Source organism: Micropterus dolomieu, linkage group LG13, assembly GCF_021292245.1.
Source record: "Micropterus dolomieu isolate WLL.071019.BEF.003 ecotype Adirondacks linkage group LG13, ASM2129224v1, whole genome shotgun sequence".
In the NCBI taxonomy this organism is placed as follows: Eukaryota; Metazoa; Chordata; class Actinopteri; order Centrarchiformes; family Centrarchidae; genus Micropterus; species Micropterus dolomieu.
The window spans coordinates 13,314,887-13,335,346 of record NC_060162.1 but is presented as its reverse complement, the minus strand read 5'-3'; the positions used below and the strand labels follow the sequence as shown (position 1 = coordinate 13,335,346).

Below are 20,460 nucleotides of genomic sequence, written 5' to 3'. Positions count from 1 at the left end.
GGGGCTAGGCCGTGTGTGTGTGTGTGTGTGTCTGTGTGTGTCTGTGTGTGTCTGTGTGTGTGATCTCCCCCAACAAAGATTATTGATTTTAAAATAAAATGAGTTGACAGTCAATTGAGATTAAGTAAGATATTAAAGGATAGCTGTCACTATATAAACATGGCAAAATCTCTCGAAGGTTGACAAATTTTTTTGTGTCATGGTATATATATCATATAGATAGATAGATAGATAGTGTCTCGGTCTGTCTTTTCTGTCTTGTTTTAACAATCTGCATTTCTTCTTGTCTGTCCCTTATGTATTTTTTAAGCCCTCTCCTCCTCTTTAGTATCTCTACTGTGCGTGGGATTGTGTCTGTGCTTTTTGGTAGTCACTGTGAGCAGAGTGTGAGTGTTTTCAATCCCCCCACCTCGCCGTGGGGGGATTGAAACACAGGAAGGCGGGGGTGGAGGGACTCACACCCTCTCAGCAGGATTAGATAAATGATCAGCGGACAGAGTGGGGGGAGTCACACTGCTGTCACATCTGACAGGGTTACAGATGATGGGGAAGTGTTTCCAGGATTGTGGCGGTGTACATGGCAATGTATACAGCTGATTCTGTCCGTGGCTTTTCATCTTATTTGGAGGATCCTTGTGGTGTCAGTTTGAGGGGAGGATGAGGAGGAGTGGAGTGAGAAGAGTTAAGGCCATCTGTCCTCTCTAAAAGGCCCAAGTGGGAAAGAGGGACAGCCACATACACACAAATGTAGACACTGGGAGGCAGGTAGACCAGCAGATGGGCAGATACACATAAAGGCCAACAGAGAGCGGGGTTTCCTTTATTGTACAAGGCTGCGTTAGAGCAGCCAACATGGAAACAATATTCAAAAAGGAAGTTCCCCATTGCTGCTGTATCCAGAGTAGGAGGTGTGAAGGATTAGCAAACATTAGATATGATGTCTTTTCAGGCCTGTTTTGACAATTGCACGGTCAAAATTCAAGTCATATTGTCCACATGCTTTGGAAAAGGATTAAGATAGACTGACCTGCAGAACTCAGCAACCTGCAGCTTTATGAGAATGTAACACTTAACTTCAGTTGTCTGGAAAGGTTTACTTTTAGCAGTATTTTTTGTTTTTGTTCTTGATGAAATGAATGGTCTTGTATTGTCCATTTTTAATTTGATCACTTCCATGGTAACAAAAGGAACATACCAGCCCCTCTAAATCTTACTGATCAACATGTTATATCTTGTTTGTTTAATCCATGCAAACACAGAAGTGTAAAAGTGTCAGGACCAGACTTCCTGACGAAGAAGTGGCATGGCACCTAATATCCCATAAAATACCAAATTGTTGTTCTAATACTTTGTACATGTTCAGCAAACAAGAAATTCAAGGCACAAGGCTTTAGAGGTTACCTTGAGACAGAGCCAGGCTGGCTGTTTCCAGTCTTTATGCTAAGCTAAGCTAACTGGCCAGTGGCTCCAGCTTCATAGCTCACAGGTCAGAGTAAATATTGATCTTCTAAATCCTACCGAGAAAGCAAATAGGCATACCGTATTTCCCAAAATGCTGAACTATTAGCTCGATTAACTCCCAAATGTTCCCCATGTTCCCTGCATCTAATTGCTAAATTTGCCTTTTCTGATTAGATCACAGTTTTTAGCAAAAGCAGTTCAGCCCAGATTAGCTCTCAGCTCACGACTCATGTAACTACCTTTAAATTTTGCTTGAGGTTAAAAAAGAGGTGGTTTAGTTGATTACTGTTACAGAAGATTGTCTCCTCAGATGCTGAAGTTATCCAAGTGTTTAGACTGAGTTAAAACTTTTATCTTAATTTATTGCATCATTAAAAACGGACTTTTTATGCAAACATTTTGCAGTTCTTCATATGAATGCTTTAATTACTGAGTTATCACCAAGCTGTATGTTGCATGATGACGTTTTTCCAGCTAAAAGTAAGACAAGCTAATAAATTGCTCTTCTACAATGTTAGATTGACAACGACAGTATGCCTCTGTAACAGCTTATTGTTCCCATAAACACACACGCGCACATGCCATGCATCACTGAACGGTAACTGTCCAGTCAGCTGGTTGAGGAACACACAGTGCCAATGGCGAGTTAATGCTGATGTTGCATAAGCAGCTGAACACCCCCAAAGAAAACAGAGATGCAAAAAGAATAAAAAATATATTGGCAGGCGGTCATCTGTGTGGACACACGCTCTTATGCATTCGCAAACACACCTTTGATGCACATGAACAGACACTTAATTAACATGGACACATACAGAGGGTCCTCTATTGTTCTCCAAAAAAAACTTAGAGAGTAGATAAACAGAACTTGTACAATACAGAAAATGCTTCAGGAAAGCCTGTTGTATTTGTTATCTTTTTCATTAAATCAGAAATTGAAATTGACATGTCAAAGAGAACATCATAAATGCTCTAAAAGTGGCTCACATTTTAGTTGTCATCAAATTAGAAGGAGAAAACTACACAATTTTGTAGCTTTCTAGTTGTAATTTCGTTTGCCTGAGAACCAGTAGTGTCTCTCAGCTGTGAAATTGGTGATTATTCCATCCTGCTTCTGCTGAGGATTTGTCGATTCCCTTTTTAATGACAAACATTAAAACACACTAAAACATCAGTTAAAGCATGAACAGTTGTATTAACTCCCAAAGTCATTGTCAGTGTTTAGAAAATGTCAGTTTCATCTTACTTTTGTTTAAATGAACAACTGAACAAAAGCAATTTTGTAAAGTTATATGCGGTGCGCACAATTTATGTAATCTTTTGATTTTATTTTTATTTTTTTCAGTTTCTGTGTATAACACTGATATATCAACAGTGTTTATCTATTCACAGGGTTTATTTGAATCTGGATTATTCCAGGAAAAGCTTCAGGAAACTCGAACCCCTAACCTAACCCTATAACATTGCTTTCATAATTTTGAACCATGTACCCCCACAAAAATGATTCCTGTAGAAACAGCTCTGCAGTACATCAAAGTTAACCGGGTGGGCCACAGCTGTTGTGTTAGGATTATTTGTTATTCAGAATTGCGCTCCACACACACAAACATTCACACTTGCACATGTCTGCACTTTGCACTGATTTCCAGAGGGAATAATCCTTTTTTTACCCCAGTCTTCCCAAAGCCTCAGAATGCTGATTTATTATGGCTGAGTCATTTTCTATTGTCTTTTTTCATTTGGTGATTCATATTGTAATGATGCAGTGTTTTAGTTTCTAATTTCTTGAATTTTATGTTTGTTTTTTTCAGTGCTTTATGTAGAATTTTAGAGACTGACAGTCTTTCTTTCTGTATATATTTTTTATTTATATATTAATTTATTTATAGTCCCTCTGCATTGTTGTTGGTTTTACTGACCATCTCTCTGTTGTGTTACAGGGATTTCCTTCCCCGCGGTTCTGGCATTGTGACTCGTCGTCCTTTGGTTCTGCAGCTGATGAACTGTCCCACAGGTAAAAACACCTTACCCATAAACATCTAGGGAGGTTCTTGTTTTGAGGATCATTGGATTTTCAATAGTACAGAGCAAAAACTTTGCCAAAACTGAGCTTGCTGTGCAGTCTTAAAAATGTTTCTCCACTCAACTGAGAGGCTTCATCAGCTGATTGGTGGAGAGATCCTGGCATTCAAAATCTGTGGTTAATTTGCAATAGCTGTCCATGAGTTGATAATAAAAGATATATTGAAGCCTGTAGTTTGCAAAAATGTATTTAAAGTCTTTTTAATTATGTGGGAGCTTAGTTAAAGCCAGGATCTACAAACATTTAACATCTAAACAAAAACCCTCTCCCCCTCTCCACTTTCATTGATCTTACCTGAAAATGGGAATGGCATAACAGCCCCATTCCTTACAATAATTTCCTTTGATTCTCCCTAGAAGGAGATCAGTTAAGAAATGTAGACAGCTTTTAGCTCTCACAGGTGCAAACTTCCCCTCTTCCCTCTGGTGTCTTAACATTTCTCCTCCACACTTCTCCAGGGAAAACCTTCCTTCAACATCTTTTCCTCTCTATTCATCACTACAGACCTGGGGATGATGACAGTATCCACGTGTTAACATGTTTACACTTCATTAGGTTGTTGCAGGGTCCGCTAGCAAGGTTTTTCCTTACAGCTTACTCATGGTGTGAATCAGAATTTAAATAAACTTAATTTCATTATAATACACATCATGTCATGGCTGCTGGATTACCTTTTGACAGATATTTTCAATCTATGAGGCAGCTCACAGAGCAAGTTAAAGTACTCTAAAACCCAAATGCTGCAATTTGCATCAAAATGCTTATTCCTGAGTCAAGGAGGGTATAACACAGAACAAATAAAATGTCCAAAAATTGGCTCAGAAATCATATATCATCCCTATAACTCCAGAGCGGACGTTTTTGTGTTTGTATTAAAGAAATCCAGTGATAGTTGTATGTTATTCTGTGGGCACATTGCAAACAGGAACTGCTAATTCGACAAATGCTTGTTATGAATTTGCCAAAATGTAAACAAGTAGAGTTTAAAATGTTGGAGCTTAGGTATAGCTCACATCTAACGGACTCCATGGCAACATTATATCATATATATATTATGGGAGCTGTAGTTCTGAAGCCTAGAGATGATTATCTCCCAAATTACAGTAAGAAAAAGAATAATAGGAGTTACTTTTTTTATGTTGCGCTATCAATATTTTTTCACCTTACTAATGCTGAGAATGTCTGACAAAAGTGGAAAAGTAATTTTCGGACACCACAACTGTTGTAACAGTCTTTTATAATGATATTTATTTAATCTTTTGACGGCAAAACGCTTGTTTAAAGGCCTTTTGGTTTGTTGTCCTATACAGAGTTTTGTATGGAATTTGGCACTGGCTTTGATAATTTTATGTTAACAGGGAATGTATTGGTTTGCAACACAGGTATAGTGTGCATTTTTATTAAAGTGAGAAAACATTTTATATTTTATTTCTTCTTCTGATTGCTTTCCTTTTTTCCTATAATTTCATTTTCAGTAATCTGTTTCTTTTTTGTCTCTTCCAGAATATGCTGAGTTCCTCCACTGTAAGGGCAAAAAGTTCACAGATTTTGATGAGGTCCGGCAGGAGATCGAGGCAGAGACTGACCGGATCACCGGGGCCAATAAGGGCATCTCCCCTGTGCCCATCAACCTGCGTGTCTACTCCCCTAATGGTGAGGCTCACAAAGCTCTTATTATTTTTACACAGATACTAGTTTGGGGTGACTTTACAGTTGTCTGACGAACGATATGTGGTTACAGACATAAATAGCACACTCCTGATTTTGATCCATTTTGGAAGTTCATGCATGTCTGACATCAATAGATTCTCTACCACAAAGCTTTTTATTTGGCAACAATGTATCTGAAGAAGCTCTCTTAGTTTGCTCAGCTTTCTCTTAATTCTCCTGTTGCCTTTTCTTCTCACAGTGCTGAACCTGACCCTGGTGGATCTACCGGGGATGACCAAGGTGCCGGTGGGCGACCAACCCGCAGACATCGAGGCCCAGATCAGAGAAATGCTGATGCAGTTTGTCACCAAGGACAACTGCCTAATGCTGGCCGTCTCCCCGGCCAACTCTGATTTGGCCAATTCTGATGCTTTAAAGATTGCCAAAGAGGTCGACCCTCAGGGTGAGTGTATGCAGGCGCGCGCGCGCACACACACACACACACACACACACACACACACAGACAGTAATGTTACTGAAGATGACAGAGACCAGTGGAGGAAAGTTACTATACATTTACCCTATTTAGGTAATTTACTTGACTATGATTCTTAAAGAGGTGGTATTGTGCTTTTTGACTTTTCCCCTCTCCTTTATTGAGTTATATACGTTTTTTGTGCATGTAATAGGTTTGCAAAGTGAAAAAGCCCAAAGTCCACCCCAAAGGGAGTTCCCATCTCCCACAGAAAACTCTACCAAAAATGTTAAATAAATTTGTGTTGCATTAAGTAATTAATTGAAATGTTCTTTGCATTGTCCGAGTCATTTTGACAATTTTAAAGGGGGTTTGCTCCTGATGTCATAGGTTGTCAAGCGCAGACACAGGTAACAGGGATTTGATCTTAGGCAGAGCAGATACAGTTGGGGGTGTTTAATGAAACAAATAATAAACTTGCAAACAACGGAAGCACGCAAGGAGTCCAAGGAATAAACAAATCAAGAGCAAGTGTAAAGTGTAAAGAACACTTTGCTCAGAGAATCCAAAATTTATCCAGATGCGACAGAGTAAACTAATACAGGTAGAGGAGACGCTCGACAAAGATAAGCAAACAAATGACAAAGACTACGGGAACATGCAAACGTAAATACCAAAGAGGGAGCTGACCCAATGAGGCACTGGCCGACACAATCAGGGAAAATTTAAACTGACTAGGAAGCAAAGCTAGATAAGGCACGAGAGACAGAACAATGCAAAATAAAACAGGAAGGTAAAGCACACAAAACACACAAGGACGAATTTAACAAAATAAAACGGAAAACAAATGCATATACACTGTATATATATAAACACTCTTCAAGTATTTCTACATTGTGATATTGCTCCTTTTTGTAAACAAATGATCTAAATACGTTTTTCACCACTGACATAAACATAAAACGGTTGTAAAACTAGCATCAGCTTTTGACAGTAGTGTACATGCACACATCATGTATTTACAGCATCAGAAATTATGGTTTAGTTTAGTTTTAAGTTCCATGTTCAGGATTGGTTTGATATCATTGTGGTGTGTGTGTGTGTGTGTGTGTGTGTGTGTGTGTGTGTGTGTGTGTGTGTGTGTCTGTGTGCGTGGACATAGGTATGAGGACCATTGGTGTGATCACCAAGCTGGACCTGATGGACGAGGGGACAGATGCTAAGGACATCCTGGAGAATAAGTTGCTTCCACTCAGGAGGGGTGAGCACACACACTCACACACAAACAAACGGTTCTCTCTACCTCGGGGCCCTCGCAATGACACACGGTTTCCCTCTTGTGGTAATAAGGCCGTTGTACTCAAAGATGTTCAATGCTCCAACCACTGAAAAAAACCCCCTGAAAGCCGGAGGGATAGAGAGAGGGGTGAGGGTGTAATAAAACAGTGCTGTGTAAGAAATCAAAAGACAGACATAAAGAAGAGAGGAAGAGTTGGAAAGGAGAAGCAGGGAAGGGTGCAAAGAGAAAAACGCTGTCTTGGAAAAGAGCTTGCATGTGTCTTGTGAGCCTTTTTATTGCAATGTGCTGATGTGGTGATTTTCTTTTCCATTTGCACTTGGTTAGAACCCAGGCATGTGCTTTTGAATATTTTCCATGTCCTTTGTTTTTTCTACGTTTTTTCCCCCCTCCCCCTCTTTTTCTCCCCGTCTCTCTGTGTGTCTAATGTTGTGGATGTTCACATTTACAAGGCTGCTGGCTCACAGTTGCATTAGTTATAGAGCATGAAACAGCCTTTAACTGAGTGATGCATGAGAAAACTTAACTGGTGGTGAAATGGGATCCATGTGACCTGAACTCTCAGGTTGTTTTTTTCTTTTTCCTCTTTCTTAAAATACTTGGACACACACATACAGAGATTTGTTCATGTAATACTTCCTCTCGTCTCTTCATCCTTCGTCTATACTCTTTTCTTTAAAACCAATGTCTCCTAAAATGTGGTTTTCGTCAGCTAAACATTATTAAACACAGTTTTAAGCGGTGTGGTCCTGGAGTGGCCGGTCATTTTGGGTTTGGCTGTTCAAACTCAGTTCATATGTAGAAAATAAGAGCCCTATATACTATCTTCCAGTCAAATTACCAGTCAGGCCGAATCTGTTCCAGTCTGCTCTGAAAAATTTGCAGAAGTGATAAAAAAAAAAGAGTTGGATCTGGTTTTCATGCAAATCTCACAGCGTATTGAAAGTATTGTAAATGTCTGGAGTCTTGTCTGTTGTGTACAGGTTACATCGGTGTGGTGAACAGGAGCCAGAAAGACATAGATGGCCGGAAGGACATCAATGCCGCCATGGCTGCTGAGAGGAAGTTCTTTCTCTCCCACCCTGCATACAGACACCTGGCCGACCGTATGGGCACTCCCTACCTACAGAAAGTCCTCAATCAGGTGTGTCTGTAGTATGTCCATTCATGGGTTCTGTTTTCAGCAACACCAGGTCTAAAATTCCAACATACCAATGATCTGTAATTTTGCCTGCACAGCAACTGACCAACCACATCCGGGACACCCTGCCGGGTCTGCGGGCCAAGCTGCAGAGTCAGCTTCTCTCCATAGAGAAGGAGGTGGACGAGTACAAGAACTTCAGACCTGATGATCCATCTCGCAAGACCAAGGCTCTGCTCCAGTGAGTAGAGACAGCAGAAGGATAGACAATAAAATATATACAGACTAACATATTCATTAATATCTGTGTCTCTGCCTCCCTGCAGGATGGTGCAGCAGTTCTCTGTGGACTTTGAGAAGTGTATAGAGGGCTCTGGGGACCAGATTGACACAGCCGAGCTGTCAGGTGGTGCCAGGATCAATCGCATCTTCCATGAACGCTTCCCCTTTGAACTGGTCAAGGTGTGTGTCTGCCAGACTTTGTATGATTTGGTTCTATTTTTTTATTTAGAGACTGTATGAAAATTATTGATGTGGGGAGGGAGGCTTAATCTTAAATTTCAGGTTTTGATAAAGCATGACTCTCCCCAACATTTTATTTGGACCCTCCTTGACTCAGAAAAAAGAACCGCAACACCCTCCTCCTAACAGTGTTGCGAGTAACATGTTACAAAAGTAACTCAGTAACAGTTATGTATTGCTTTTTGCTGTAACACAGTAATATAACGCATTAATAAAAGAAATATCAGTAATATTATACCCGTTACAATCTCAGTAATGCGCGTTACAATGCATTTTAACCTGAAATTAAGTATTTTTTGTGTTTTTTAATAATTCACCAACACAGAGAAACATTTCAGCAGCAGAAAAACAAATCCATGAGTAAAAGAGTAATGGATCATGCGGAAATAGATTCCTATAGGCTATGTGTTTCTTTGACAATTTACTTTAATGATTTGAGAGGCTGCTGTCAGTTCATCCTGACCAATCCTGTTGGAATATCAGAAGATTCAAATAAGCAGTGACGTTATGCTGCTGTACCACGTGCATAAATGCGCACTGTGTCTTTCTTAATGGGGAAACGATTCATGCTGTTTCATCCAACCTAACCAATTAAACCAATTAATTGATGAATACATTTAACAATAGCCACTAATGCATACATTAGAAGTGGAATTAGAAATTTATGGCAAATATTCTAGCCACTCTCTATTCTACAATGAAGAGGTGGTAGAGATACAGTTGAATCACTCATCAATAAATATCCGCATGCAATTTTGTTTCTTATTACTGGCAGTTTAGTCCATTTTAGTTAGTTGATTGTCATCCTAAAACAGTGACAGAATTGTTGTTCTATGCATATGGTATGGATGCATAATTCATTTCTCAAGCAAAGGCGGAAATATAAATATGGGTTGAGTAAATATTTAAAGACCCTCCCATGCTCTACCTAAAAAGGTAAGACTACCCTCCCTTCAGCCAAAACAAAAAAACAAAAACATCCTCGCCAATAATTTTCATGCAGTCCCTAATTTTAAATATGCCAAGGGTCTGTATTACAGCACAATCAGGCAAAGCATAAATTATGCTTATAAAGATTAGATTATTTTGTGACAAGTCCCTGTATATACATATTCATATTATTTGCCAATATACCTACAATATACTTAGTGGTTTAGTCTTCCTATCTGCCCTCTTTCTTTTAATATGACATACAATAGAGAAAACAAGATGGTGATATATTGTTACATGGAGTGAAATTGATAACACTTAATCCTTAAAACCCCACAAGCCTTGGGCAGGATTGTAACTGTTTATGGCAACGTTTTGCGTTGGCACAACCACCAAACCCTAAACATGTCAATTCAATAGCTGTAAATATTTATGCACAAGAGAACATTTATCAGACTTCAGAATTCTCATCACATTTTTTTTCTATTTATTTCAGGCATCATAGCTAGTTTACTCTGTCAAAAGAGTTTTTTGGGTGTTTATTTCATATAAAGCACATTCATATTACAGCCAAAAATTTATCCACGGTGACTGGAAATGTGAAGTGAGTAAAAAGTGTTTAGTGGAGGGTTAAATAAAGTGGAAAACACTAATAAAATGAAAAAACGAAATCAGACTGTATCAAAATAATGAAGACAGGAAAAATTTCCTACATGAAAGCATATCTTGCCTAATGACAAACATCTCTCTTTGTCTCGTGACATCATTATATCTCTCCTTCCTGGCTCTGGGCTTTTCTGACTCAAACATTCCTCGTTTCCCCCCTCTCAGTTTAACAACCTCCTCTCCAGTTGTCTCTCTTCACTCCAATTTCCCCCACCTCACCTTCTTCCTTCTGTTTCTCTCACTCCGTCATCATAACCGTCCACATTTCATCCCTCCCACACATCGTCTCTGTTTACCTTTCACATCATCTTTACCTCAGGCCTGTCCTCCCTTCACCCACCTCCCCCAACATCTGTCTGTCTAAGCCTTTTACCTCCCCATTTAAAAGCCTTTTTCACTTTCTCTCTCAGTTAGCCCTTACCCTTACCTTCCTTTCTCTCCCTCCTTTTATCCATTCTTCTCCTCTGTCCTCTCTCGCCCTCCCTCTGAGGATATAAAACTTGTCTGTCTGTGACTCGCTGCTGGGAGGACAGAGCAGGTTGCTTCCTAACCAGAAGCTTAACTCATAACACAGAAAATCATTATGTTTTGTATGTTTATAATGCATACTAAGAACGAATGAGGCATTGCAGTGAATAAAAGCAACGTTCTTCAAATTAAAAACTATATAGTACATCAGCTTATATATCTTCCTTCCAGTGTTACAGTATGTTAGGCAGAGAGTCAAATCAGTTGGGGGGAAGTGTGGTTAAGGTTTGCAAAGCAAAAGCAGCCAAGACATTTAAGAAATAGTGAAAGATATATGTTCTCACACAGTGGTTCCCAACATTTTTAGCTTGTGGCCCCTTAAAAGTAAGTCTGCTTGTTACTCAGACTCAAACAAAGAAAGATTTTCCCCTACTTTGTTTGACTAATTTCTAGAGGCCTGAAGAGGTCATATTTTCCAGCAATTCACAAGAAAAGAAAAGTAAAAAAAGTAAATGTTTCTTCTGCTTTCATTTCAACAGTTTGGGAAATACGCTTGTTTGCTTTCTTGCCAAAAGTCAGATTAGAAAATGTATGCAATTTTTAACTTTATACTGTCAAATCTATGCATTCAAAAAGAAGCTGTATCAAGAAGAGGGCTTAGAGTAGTGTAGCTTAGCTTAGCATAAAGACTAGAAGCAGAGGAGAACAGCTAGTCCAAAGTTTTAAAAATCCACCTACCAGCGTCTCTAAATTTGACCTGTATAAACCAGGGTAATTATATGCTAGACTATTCCGTAGCGGGATGCACAAACCTCCCAGAGTCTCTAGTTGCCTGGCAACGTCATGGTGACTCCAGGAAGTCACTGTGCCGGATCAAGAAAATAGTCCAACGCATATCTCCCCATGAAACCAAAAGGTGTTGTTTTTGTACCATTTCAAGGCGCTGGCTGGTGCTGGCGCAGGCAGAAACCTGTATAAAATGTGGATCATACTCACATTAACTATTTCACAGAGGACATACACTATAAATCTTAATTTACAGAATCTGATGAGTCAAGAAAGGCATTTTATTAGGAAATCTGTATAGATAGATAAAATAAAGAAGAGAGACAATAAAGAGAGAAAAAAGTTTAACTGATCTATGAATCTATGAGAGAAAGAGTGTGGATACTAAATCCTCCCTGTTGCTTTTGCAGATGGAGTTTGATGAGAAAGAGCTACGCAAGGAGATCAGCTACGCCATCAAGAACATTCATGGAATCAGGCACGTCCACCCTCCATCCCTCCTTTACTCCCTTTTTACTTCCCCTCCTTCTCTCTTTCCATCTCAGTCATGCTGGCCACACTGCATCTAACTGACTTTGCTTATATCCATTCGCCAAGACCTCTATGGTTAGATTGTGCACTGTGTTGAATACTAATGGCATCATATACAGAAAAGGTTTGGGCTCAGATAGGTGACTACTGATTATGTGATATTTGTTTTTGTGGCCTCCATATGGCCATATTTGTTTGTTTTTCCATCAGTGCAGTCATTTGCCCGCACTGATGGAAATCCTGCACATTTCATCCGGGATGCTCACTCTGTCCTTGACATCTCTCTGTGTTTGCATATGGGTGTGTGCATATGTCAAATTTAATAAGGCCGAAAACATCCGAAAAATCATCTAAATTGATATTTGGTGCCATAATGAATTTAAAATAGTGTTTGGTTTATCTAAATCAGATAATAACGAGAATATAACGATTTATGTGTGGTCATCTGCTTGTGGGTAACAACTATGTGTGGTATGTATAAAGAAATAGTATTTAATTTATTTCCACAATGGACAGAATATTGTTGGTTTCTGTTACTACTAGTTTACAATTTCATTTGCTTTATATTTGTATGATAAATTACCAAATGAAGATGATTGGCAGGATGTTACTCGGTAGTAGCTGGATTGTTTTCAGAGGGTTGTTGATAATTGTGTGTTACCAGTGGTAGCAGTGGGTCGTATCCAAAGTGTTCACCTTCATTTGGTTACATAAATTCAAATTTAAGTTTTAAAAAATGCAGTTATAGTCCACATTCATATTCAGACATGTGCTGAAGAGGATATTTGGGTGGCACATTTAAAATCCAAAGCGGCCAGGCTTTTCTAGCGATGGGTTTTCATGAAAGGTTTTAAAGGCAATCCCTTTAAAACATACACTTGCCTTTAAACCCATAGAAACCAGGTGTGGTGATGGTCACTTGGTTGCATATGAATTGCCAGTTAGTTTTAAATCAGTTTGAATCTGGTGTGTTTCACATCTGTGTTAACTGATAAACTGTAGAATGAAGTAAACAACGTAATACATGCTTTTTTTCAGATTTAGAAAGGTGGCTAAACTGACCCGGACTATTGTGTGTGTATAGTGTGCCCCGATTTTAACGAAACTGTATTTGAGCGACATGTATTTTCCATTGTAATAGTATGTTTTGGGTGCTTGAGTCCTAAAATAATAATCGACATTTTGAAGCCACAGCATTGATCTGTTAGACTGTCAGATAGAAATGTAATGGAAATAAATTAAAGTGAGATCCCGTTCATCCTCTTAATGGCTAACACACCAACCAGTCTGCTGTAACATGTTAACTCTTAAATGCCTGGATGTTATATTTTCTAGAACCTGCTGCTTTGTAACTGCTTTTATAGTGCCATTCGCTTCCACACTCTGTGTCTAATTTGTGTCTGTTTATGTTTGGGGCAAAAGCTCAGAAACGGAGGGCAATTCTTTACAAATAACACTCTTCTCTTTACCCAACTCTCTTCCCTCCTTCTGCCTTTCTCTCCACCATCCCCTCCTTTCTTTGGCCCTGTGGCTGGTTCTCTCTCTGTCGGGCAGAACTGGCCTCTTCACCCCGGACATGGCCTTTGAGACCATTGTGAAAAGGCAGATTGGGAAGATTAAAGAGCCTTGCACCAAATGTGTGGACATGGTCATTTCTGAGCTAGTGAATACGGTTAGGCAGTGTACCAAGAAGGTAAAAAAATAACAGTAAACGGTGGATAGCACTTTTTTCCCCCTCTGCTGTTCACCCTATTTTACTGTAACCACCTAGCTCTCTCCAGCCCTCGTTGTTTTTCTGACAGCGAGGGGACACCTGGAGTGGCAGGGTGGGCTGCGGTATACCTGCCTGCCTGTCTACTGTACTGCTTCGGACAGGTTTGGCTGGGCAGGCTGGCTGTGGTAGAAAGCTGTGTTTAAGAAAACCAGTGTGGAGGCTGAGCAGTCATTAAAATATGGTTGCCTATAAAAGATTAAATGTCAGTGCAGTATCAGCTCAGAACTTGAGCTTATGGCCTTGATTAAAAGAATTTGACTTTTATTGTTGAATTGGGTGGGGCACAGTTTGAGTTTTCTTTGAGTGGTTGAGTAGTTTTCAAGTCAAACAGGCTTGGTTCTACTCGAGTAAGATACTCAGTCCACCTTTGCACGCATGCAAAGGCATACACATGTTTAGAAAATAATTTTTCAATCATTTAGAATACCTGGCAGCCACATTGAATGACCTCAGCGAACAGACTTCTTTGTGTGTGAGACTGTAGCTGTGCACCTGCAGCAGACAGGAGCAATGACGATTATGTTTTAACTGCTCTTCAACAGGCCTCAGGGGCCGAACTCTTAGCTACAGAGGCTTGTGTGGCCAAAAGACAGAGCTGTAGTCTTTATCCAAATTGATCCACTGTGACCAAACAATTTCAACAGAGGTTGGACTGCAACAACCTGCAGGCCTTGGGATAATAAATGTTATGATTACTCTCCCAATGGATGTCAGAGGAAAAGGAGGGAGGGTGGGGAAAGGGTCGACACCAGGAGGGATCAGGGTGTTTGGCTGAACGTCAGGGTGCACAGCTGTGGTCTTGTGGTGCGTCGCTTAGAGTTTTTTGGCTTGTGGAGTAGTGCAGGCTGGGGCCTCTCTCTATTTCTTCCACTTTCTCGTCTTTTCTCTCAGTTTGCTCTTTACTGAATGAGGGAAGCTCCAGCGATGCCCTGTTTAAGAATGGCTTCGGGGAAACCAAATGTCTCACTTGGATTTTCTTCCTTCTGTGCTGTTTACCCCCCATCCTTCACACCTCTCCTTGTTTTTTTAATTTCAATATGTTATTTCTTCTGTTGCACCTCCAATTTTTACCTTCCCTGTCTGCGCAGTGTCCTTTTTCTTTGCGATCTGTTTTCACTCCTTTTGTTTTTATTTGTCTCACGCTCTCTCACCTTTTCCCTTTTCTGTCACTTCTCTTGCTGTCTCCTTCCAACTCTTCATTTGGTGGTTTCGACATCTTTTGTGCCTTTTTTCTCTGTTTTTTTTTTCCACTCCTCTCTCCCGTGCCGCCTGCCTATCCCTACAGGACGGGGCTGTTCACCCCTGATCTGGCCTTTGAGGCCATAGTGAAAAAGCAGATCCAAAAGCTGAAGGAGCCCACACTGAAGTGTATAGATATGGTAGTGAGTGAACTCACCTCCACCATACGAAAGTGTAGTCAAAAGGTAAAATGCAGAAGAGAACCAAGCCACTTTCACTATCTCTGTTAATCGCACAGGTAGGGGTAGACCGATGGCTGAGCAATGTATTTTTGTTTTTAGTTCAGGAGAACTGCTTTCTTATAGTATTATTGTATAATAAAGTGGTACTGAAGAGTATATCTGCCATTTAGATAGATCTAAAAATTGTAATTAAATTTATTTATTTTATTTTTTTGTAAAAATGTCCTTACAGTGGGAAAATGATCAAGACTTCTCTTCTACGTTACTGTGGAATTGTATGTTTAATATCCAAATGTAAACTATAAGCAAATCATCAGTAAGCCTCCTAAACCAGGATATTGATTGCTGACATATAGAGCCACATCTAATGTAACCACCCATGACAATCTTTTTGCTGAGATTTTCTCTTTATGATCAGGCAAAAACTATAGCCTAAACCATAAATGTTGACTTATTTTTGTTGTTTTTGAAAATACTTATATTATAATACCAAATTTAACATGTTATTAGAAATTATATATATCCCTCACAGATAACAAAACAAGAACCTACAGCCAAGCTAGCAGTCCTTTAAGGCTGTACTTACCTATAGAGCACAGTGGTGCTTTGAGCTTCATGTTAACATCATGCTCACAGTGACTTTTAACTTCTTATTTTAACGTGTTAGCATGCTAACATTTGCTAATTAACACAACAACGTCAAAAAAAGAAAGTACATCTGAGGCTGTAGGGAATGTTATTACTAATTACAATTTTGACTTGATGATTACTCTAACAAAAAAGTCAATATCCATGAATGGCTGTAGCTACTATTAGATATTTCAGTTTGGACTAAAGTGGTGGCCCGATCAACTAGCATCACAATCCCTAGAGCCACGCCTCTACTGTGGCTAGAAAGCATCATCATGCCAATTCAGAGTATAGAAAATAATAAATTTACGTGAACTGACCCAGAATAAATACCCACACTAAACTAAACGTCATGATCAGAAGCTACTGTAGGTTACATGCATATTCAGAGAGGGTCCAACATTTGCAGATAGAAGCAAATACACCAGATCTTTCCTAATAAAACGTCAATTCAGCCAGCAGATATCGGTCTATCCTTACTCCAGGTCTTACTAGTGTAACCATATAACTTGCATTTTAATTAAACTTTCTTTGTCATTTGTCTTCTGTCAATGATTGGCCTTATATTGACAATTTAACAAATTGTTGCCTCTCAAACTGCATGTTAGATATTTTTCTTTTTTATTTGACCTCATGATGTCCAAAAATCATTTGATTTGAAAAAATCACATTATTTTCTGTCTTTGTCAGTATGGTTTAATATAGTGGAGTGACTGATTGTGTAGTTCCACTCACTGACTAATTGACGTACTTCGAGCATCTCTTTACTTCTCTTTTTATTTCTCTTTCGTCCTCTTCCTCCTGTCGTCCATTAACCCTTTGAACTGGCTGCTTCCTCGCAAAGCAAATTACCAAAAGACAGCGTGACCTCCTTTGGATTTCTCTTCTCTGTCACACTTTTTTATGTTGATTTCACTTTCAGAGACATACTGTATTTAAAGATACTGTATTATAATATACAGTGTTTGGGAAAATCCACAAAGGGGTCAGTTTTGAAGTCTTCCTCCATCACCCTCTCTCCCATCCCTTCATCCCTGCTTCTTTGCATTGCATGTCAGTCTGAATTTGACTGCCTCTGCTTGTTGCCTTGTTTGTAAAAAAAAAGTTTTTAAAGACATTGAACGCTTTATCCGATTTTGATAGCCTTAGCCTGCCTTAAAGTTACAATGCACCTTTCCAGTGGCACATATTATGTTGCTTTCAGTTGCGTGGACATAGAATACATTCACAGTTTATTGGTTTTGTTTGTAAATGTTTTTGTTTTTCTGGTTTGCACAGTTTTCTAGAATTGGAGTGAATTCACAATGTGTGAATTGTGTTTCTCAATAAAACAGTAGCACCCAGCTATGATTAACAAGTTGAAAACCACATAGTTCTTAAAATTCAAAAGAGTGATTTGACTATAGTCAGCTGGTTAAACTAACCAGATACTGTAATGTATGCTATTATAACAAATATTTATTTAAGTTATTTTTACACAGTGTGTTTGAGCTATTTTGGCGTGATTACTTACATGTAGGCCTAATTGTCCTTAACAGTTAAGAATATAACCAGCACAACTGTGTACAGAAATACAGTTTATGTTGCCTGATGACAATTTGAAAAGGAAATTGAAATGACCTCAGAATGTAGTTCCAAATACAAAACAATTACATTACTGTTAAATTGCACAACTGACCCTTTGCCATGCACAGTTACTATCTGGCACTATGCAGTTTACCGTAGCATATTTACCACTCGAAACCTGTGGTTATTGTTTTAAAAAAATGGGTCTTTGATTTCATACAGAAGCAAACAAAAGCAGGCCTCTCATTTCAGTTGTTTTTGTCAGCTGAAATGACTGTTGTTGTAGCTAGCTAGCTAATTAAGCTAACTCTACTATTACAATAAGCTACAGTACTAGAAATAAACCAAAACCACTTTTCCATTTTTGTAACCTGTAATCCAACAAAATAATAAAGTTAGTCAATGAAATGCACCTTGGTTTTGGAAGGTTGAGCCGAGTATGCTAATGTTTGCAGCTCATGTTGGAACAAACACACTGGTTAAATCCTTCCTTACACTTTTGCTCTTGTGTTTCTGGTTTTGGAAAGGCGATTAATAACGACCTTACCCTCCAAAATCTTCATATATAGTGCTCTTACTGCAGCTCCCCGCACACTGTTGCACACCTGCTGCACATTGTTATTCTTTCCTGCAAAATTGGCAGAAAAGAACAACAATGTGAGAGAAACTTACACATTGACAATAATCATTATAATGTCAGTAATTAGACAGACATTTATCTTTACAGTGTGTCCCATTATTATAAAGCATCTATTCTTTATAGATGTTCTTTGCTTTATAATTGGACCAAAAGCAGGAAGCAGTAAATCAACTTGGGAACCAGAAACAGGACTGTTTTTATCCGTTCACTCACCAAAACCTCTGACAGACATGAAAGATGCATTGTAACTTGCAAGAAAACAGCGTATATTTTTCTTTCTTGCGCTGTGATTTTGGTTTTGATTTTTCTTCTTTCCTCACACTTCTCCAAATGTGTTTGTGTCACATTGGAGGCCCACCAATGTCTGCATTCGTGGGTTTGCAATGAGCTCATGGAAAAATTAAGACCCACTGTGTGCTGGGAAAAAGAAGATTTTTCTGCCAGGAACATTTTTTATTCTGTGTTTGTGTGGTAATATCGCAGACTTTGCGCTATTCTTCTGCATTTGTTTCATATTGGCAACAAATAAACTTTCTGCACATAAAATCCACTCTTAACTCAAATCCACCCTCTGGTAAGGGTATGCAGAGACTAGAGCTGAGTATGGGATTAACTCCTCATAACATATTTTGTTGTATCAGTGGAACTGCGTGTTGTGGTTCAGTGAAATAAGTATAGTGGTTTACTGAAGCTTGTATGTAGATTTGAGTGTGTGTGTGTGTGTGTGTGTGTGTGTGTGTGGCTGTTGCTGTTTTTTTTGCTACCTACCTACTGTGTTCTGTGCTCACAGCTGGCTCAGTATCCCATGTTGAGAGAGGAGATGGAGAGAATCGTCACCCAGCACATCAGGGACAGAGAAAGCCGCACTAAGGGCCAGGTAAAACAAGAAAAAACAACTACACACTGTAAGAAGAGAGAGTCAGTTATGGTTTTCAGTGTTTTCATTAATTTTTTCATAGGTGTACGTTCCGGCAAAAGCTGTAACTTTTGTGAACATAATTTTAAATGATCTATATCTTTTGATTCTTACTAACAACATAGCAATGCATGCTAACACTACTTTTTCTACACACTTGAAAAATGAATGAAATGTGTAGAATAAACATTCTGCACATATTCACTTTATACAAAATAAAATAAAATTACTTTGTCTTAGGTGAAATTTGTGTTGGTAGTTTTAGTTCTCTGCTGCAATAACTTTTAATTATAACATTACAATAATATCAGCTTAGCACACGCCATGAATCTTAAACCACAAAACAAAGAAAAAACATTTCATGGGAAGCTTTGAATTTCCTGAGGTGATCTCTCTCTCTCTCTCTCTCTCTCTGTTCAGGTGTTGCTGTTGATAGACATTGAGTTGTCCTACATGAACACCAACCATGAGGACTTCATTGGATTTGCCAAGTCCGTTTCTGTTTTTTCTTCTTCATTATAGAGTTATAAATCTACAGTCACTGCAGTGTTCAGTCCTTCAGTTCATTGGCAGTTTAAGGCCAAAATCCAGTATCTCTTGATGTGTTTTGTTGTGCAGCGCTCAGCAGAGGATCAGCCAGATGAACAAGAAGAAGACAGCTGGCAACCAGGTACTTTGGTCACACATAACATACTGTCATGTCCAATGTAAAACCTTTATCTTTTGACAGGTTATACTACGTTTTACAGGTTATAGTACAGAGGCATTCTCTTTAAGTCACATGAACACGATTCCAGATTGAACTCATTCAGTGTGTGGCCAGCAATATGACATCTGAACTTCATACAGCCTTTCCCCAAGGCTTTATTCTGTTAGCACTCAGCTCTCTGTTTTGCCTATGCTAAATGTAGCACAGCTATACAGTATCTTGTTACCCTCGGCAACAGTCCATATCCTACACAATGCAGCCCTGTACGGCTCTTGTGCATGTTACACACTAATGGACAACAGTTGTCGAATCTTGAAACAACTAGTCCTTTTGGTGAAAGTCACGGTGATGTCAGCACAAACTGAGGTCTGTTGCAAAATAGCAGACCTCAGTTTTATCAAGATGTGGGATAGTCCCCACAGTTTCTGGCTTTAAGGACAACGTTCATTATATTAATATCAAAGAGAAACCACACATTTTAATAACAGAAACTGGATCCCGAACTGCAATCAAATACATAAAGTAATTATGCAATAATTCACCACATGTTACTGATTTCTTAAAATTTAGTTCATCAAAGTGTGAAAAAAAACAACAAAAATAGAAAGAAAAAAAAATGGTCATGATTGTAAGAAAACCAGAATGTTCACTTTGATGTGGATCCAGACTAAAAACAAATAACCTTCAGTATTCATGGTGCCTTTTTTCATTGCTGTAACAAAATTTGTTCACACATTTTTTAGATGTGTGCTAAATAACAGACAGAGAGACACACTAACAAAACTGACAAACAA

General features: G+C 38.9%; 1 protein-coding gene across 7 annotated transcripts in view; it reads left to right on the top strand.

The window, feature by feature from the left end:
• Positions 1-20,460, top strand: part of dnm1a (dynamin 1a) — a 56,194-nt gene that overhangs the window by 7,363 nt on the left and 28,371 nt on the right. For 6 of the 7 annotated variants that reach the window (XM_046066051.1, XM_046066053.1, XM_046066049.1 and 3 more), the window contains exons 2-13: positions 3,402-3,475; positions 5,048-5,197; positions 5,454-5,657; positions 6,832-6,930; positions 7,950-8,110; positions 8,206-8,348; positions 8,434-8,569; positions 11,890-11,957; positions 13,565-13,703; positions 18,832-18,918; positions 19,378-19,448; positions 19,576-19,627. In XM_046066051.1, coding sequence (XP_045922007.1) covers positions 3,402-3,475; positions 5,048-5,197; positions 5,454-5,657; positions 6,832-6,930; positions 7,950-8,110; positions 8,206-8,348; positions 8,434-8,569; positions 11,890-11,957; positions 13,565-13,703; positions 18,832-18,918; positions 19,378-19,448; positions 19,576-19,627 — 1,384 coding nt within the window. Of the gene's footprint in view, positions 1-3,401; positions 3,476-5,047; positions 5,198-5,453; positions 5,658-6,831; positions 6,931-7,949; positions 8,111-8,205; positions 8,349-8,433; positions 8,570-11,889; positions 11,958-13,564; positions 13,704-15,069; positions 15,209-18,831; positions 18,919-19,377; positions 19,449-19,575; positions 19,628-20,460 lie in introns of all 7 variants that reach the window. The other variant, XM_046066056.1, reaches the window with a different exon arrangement.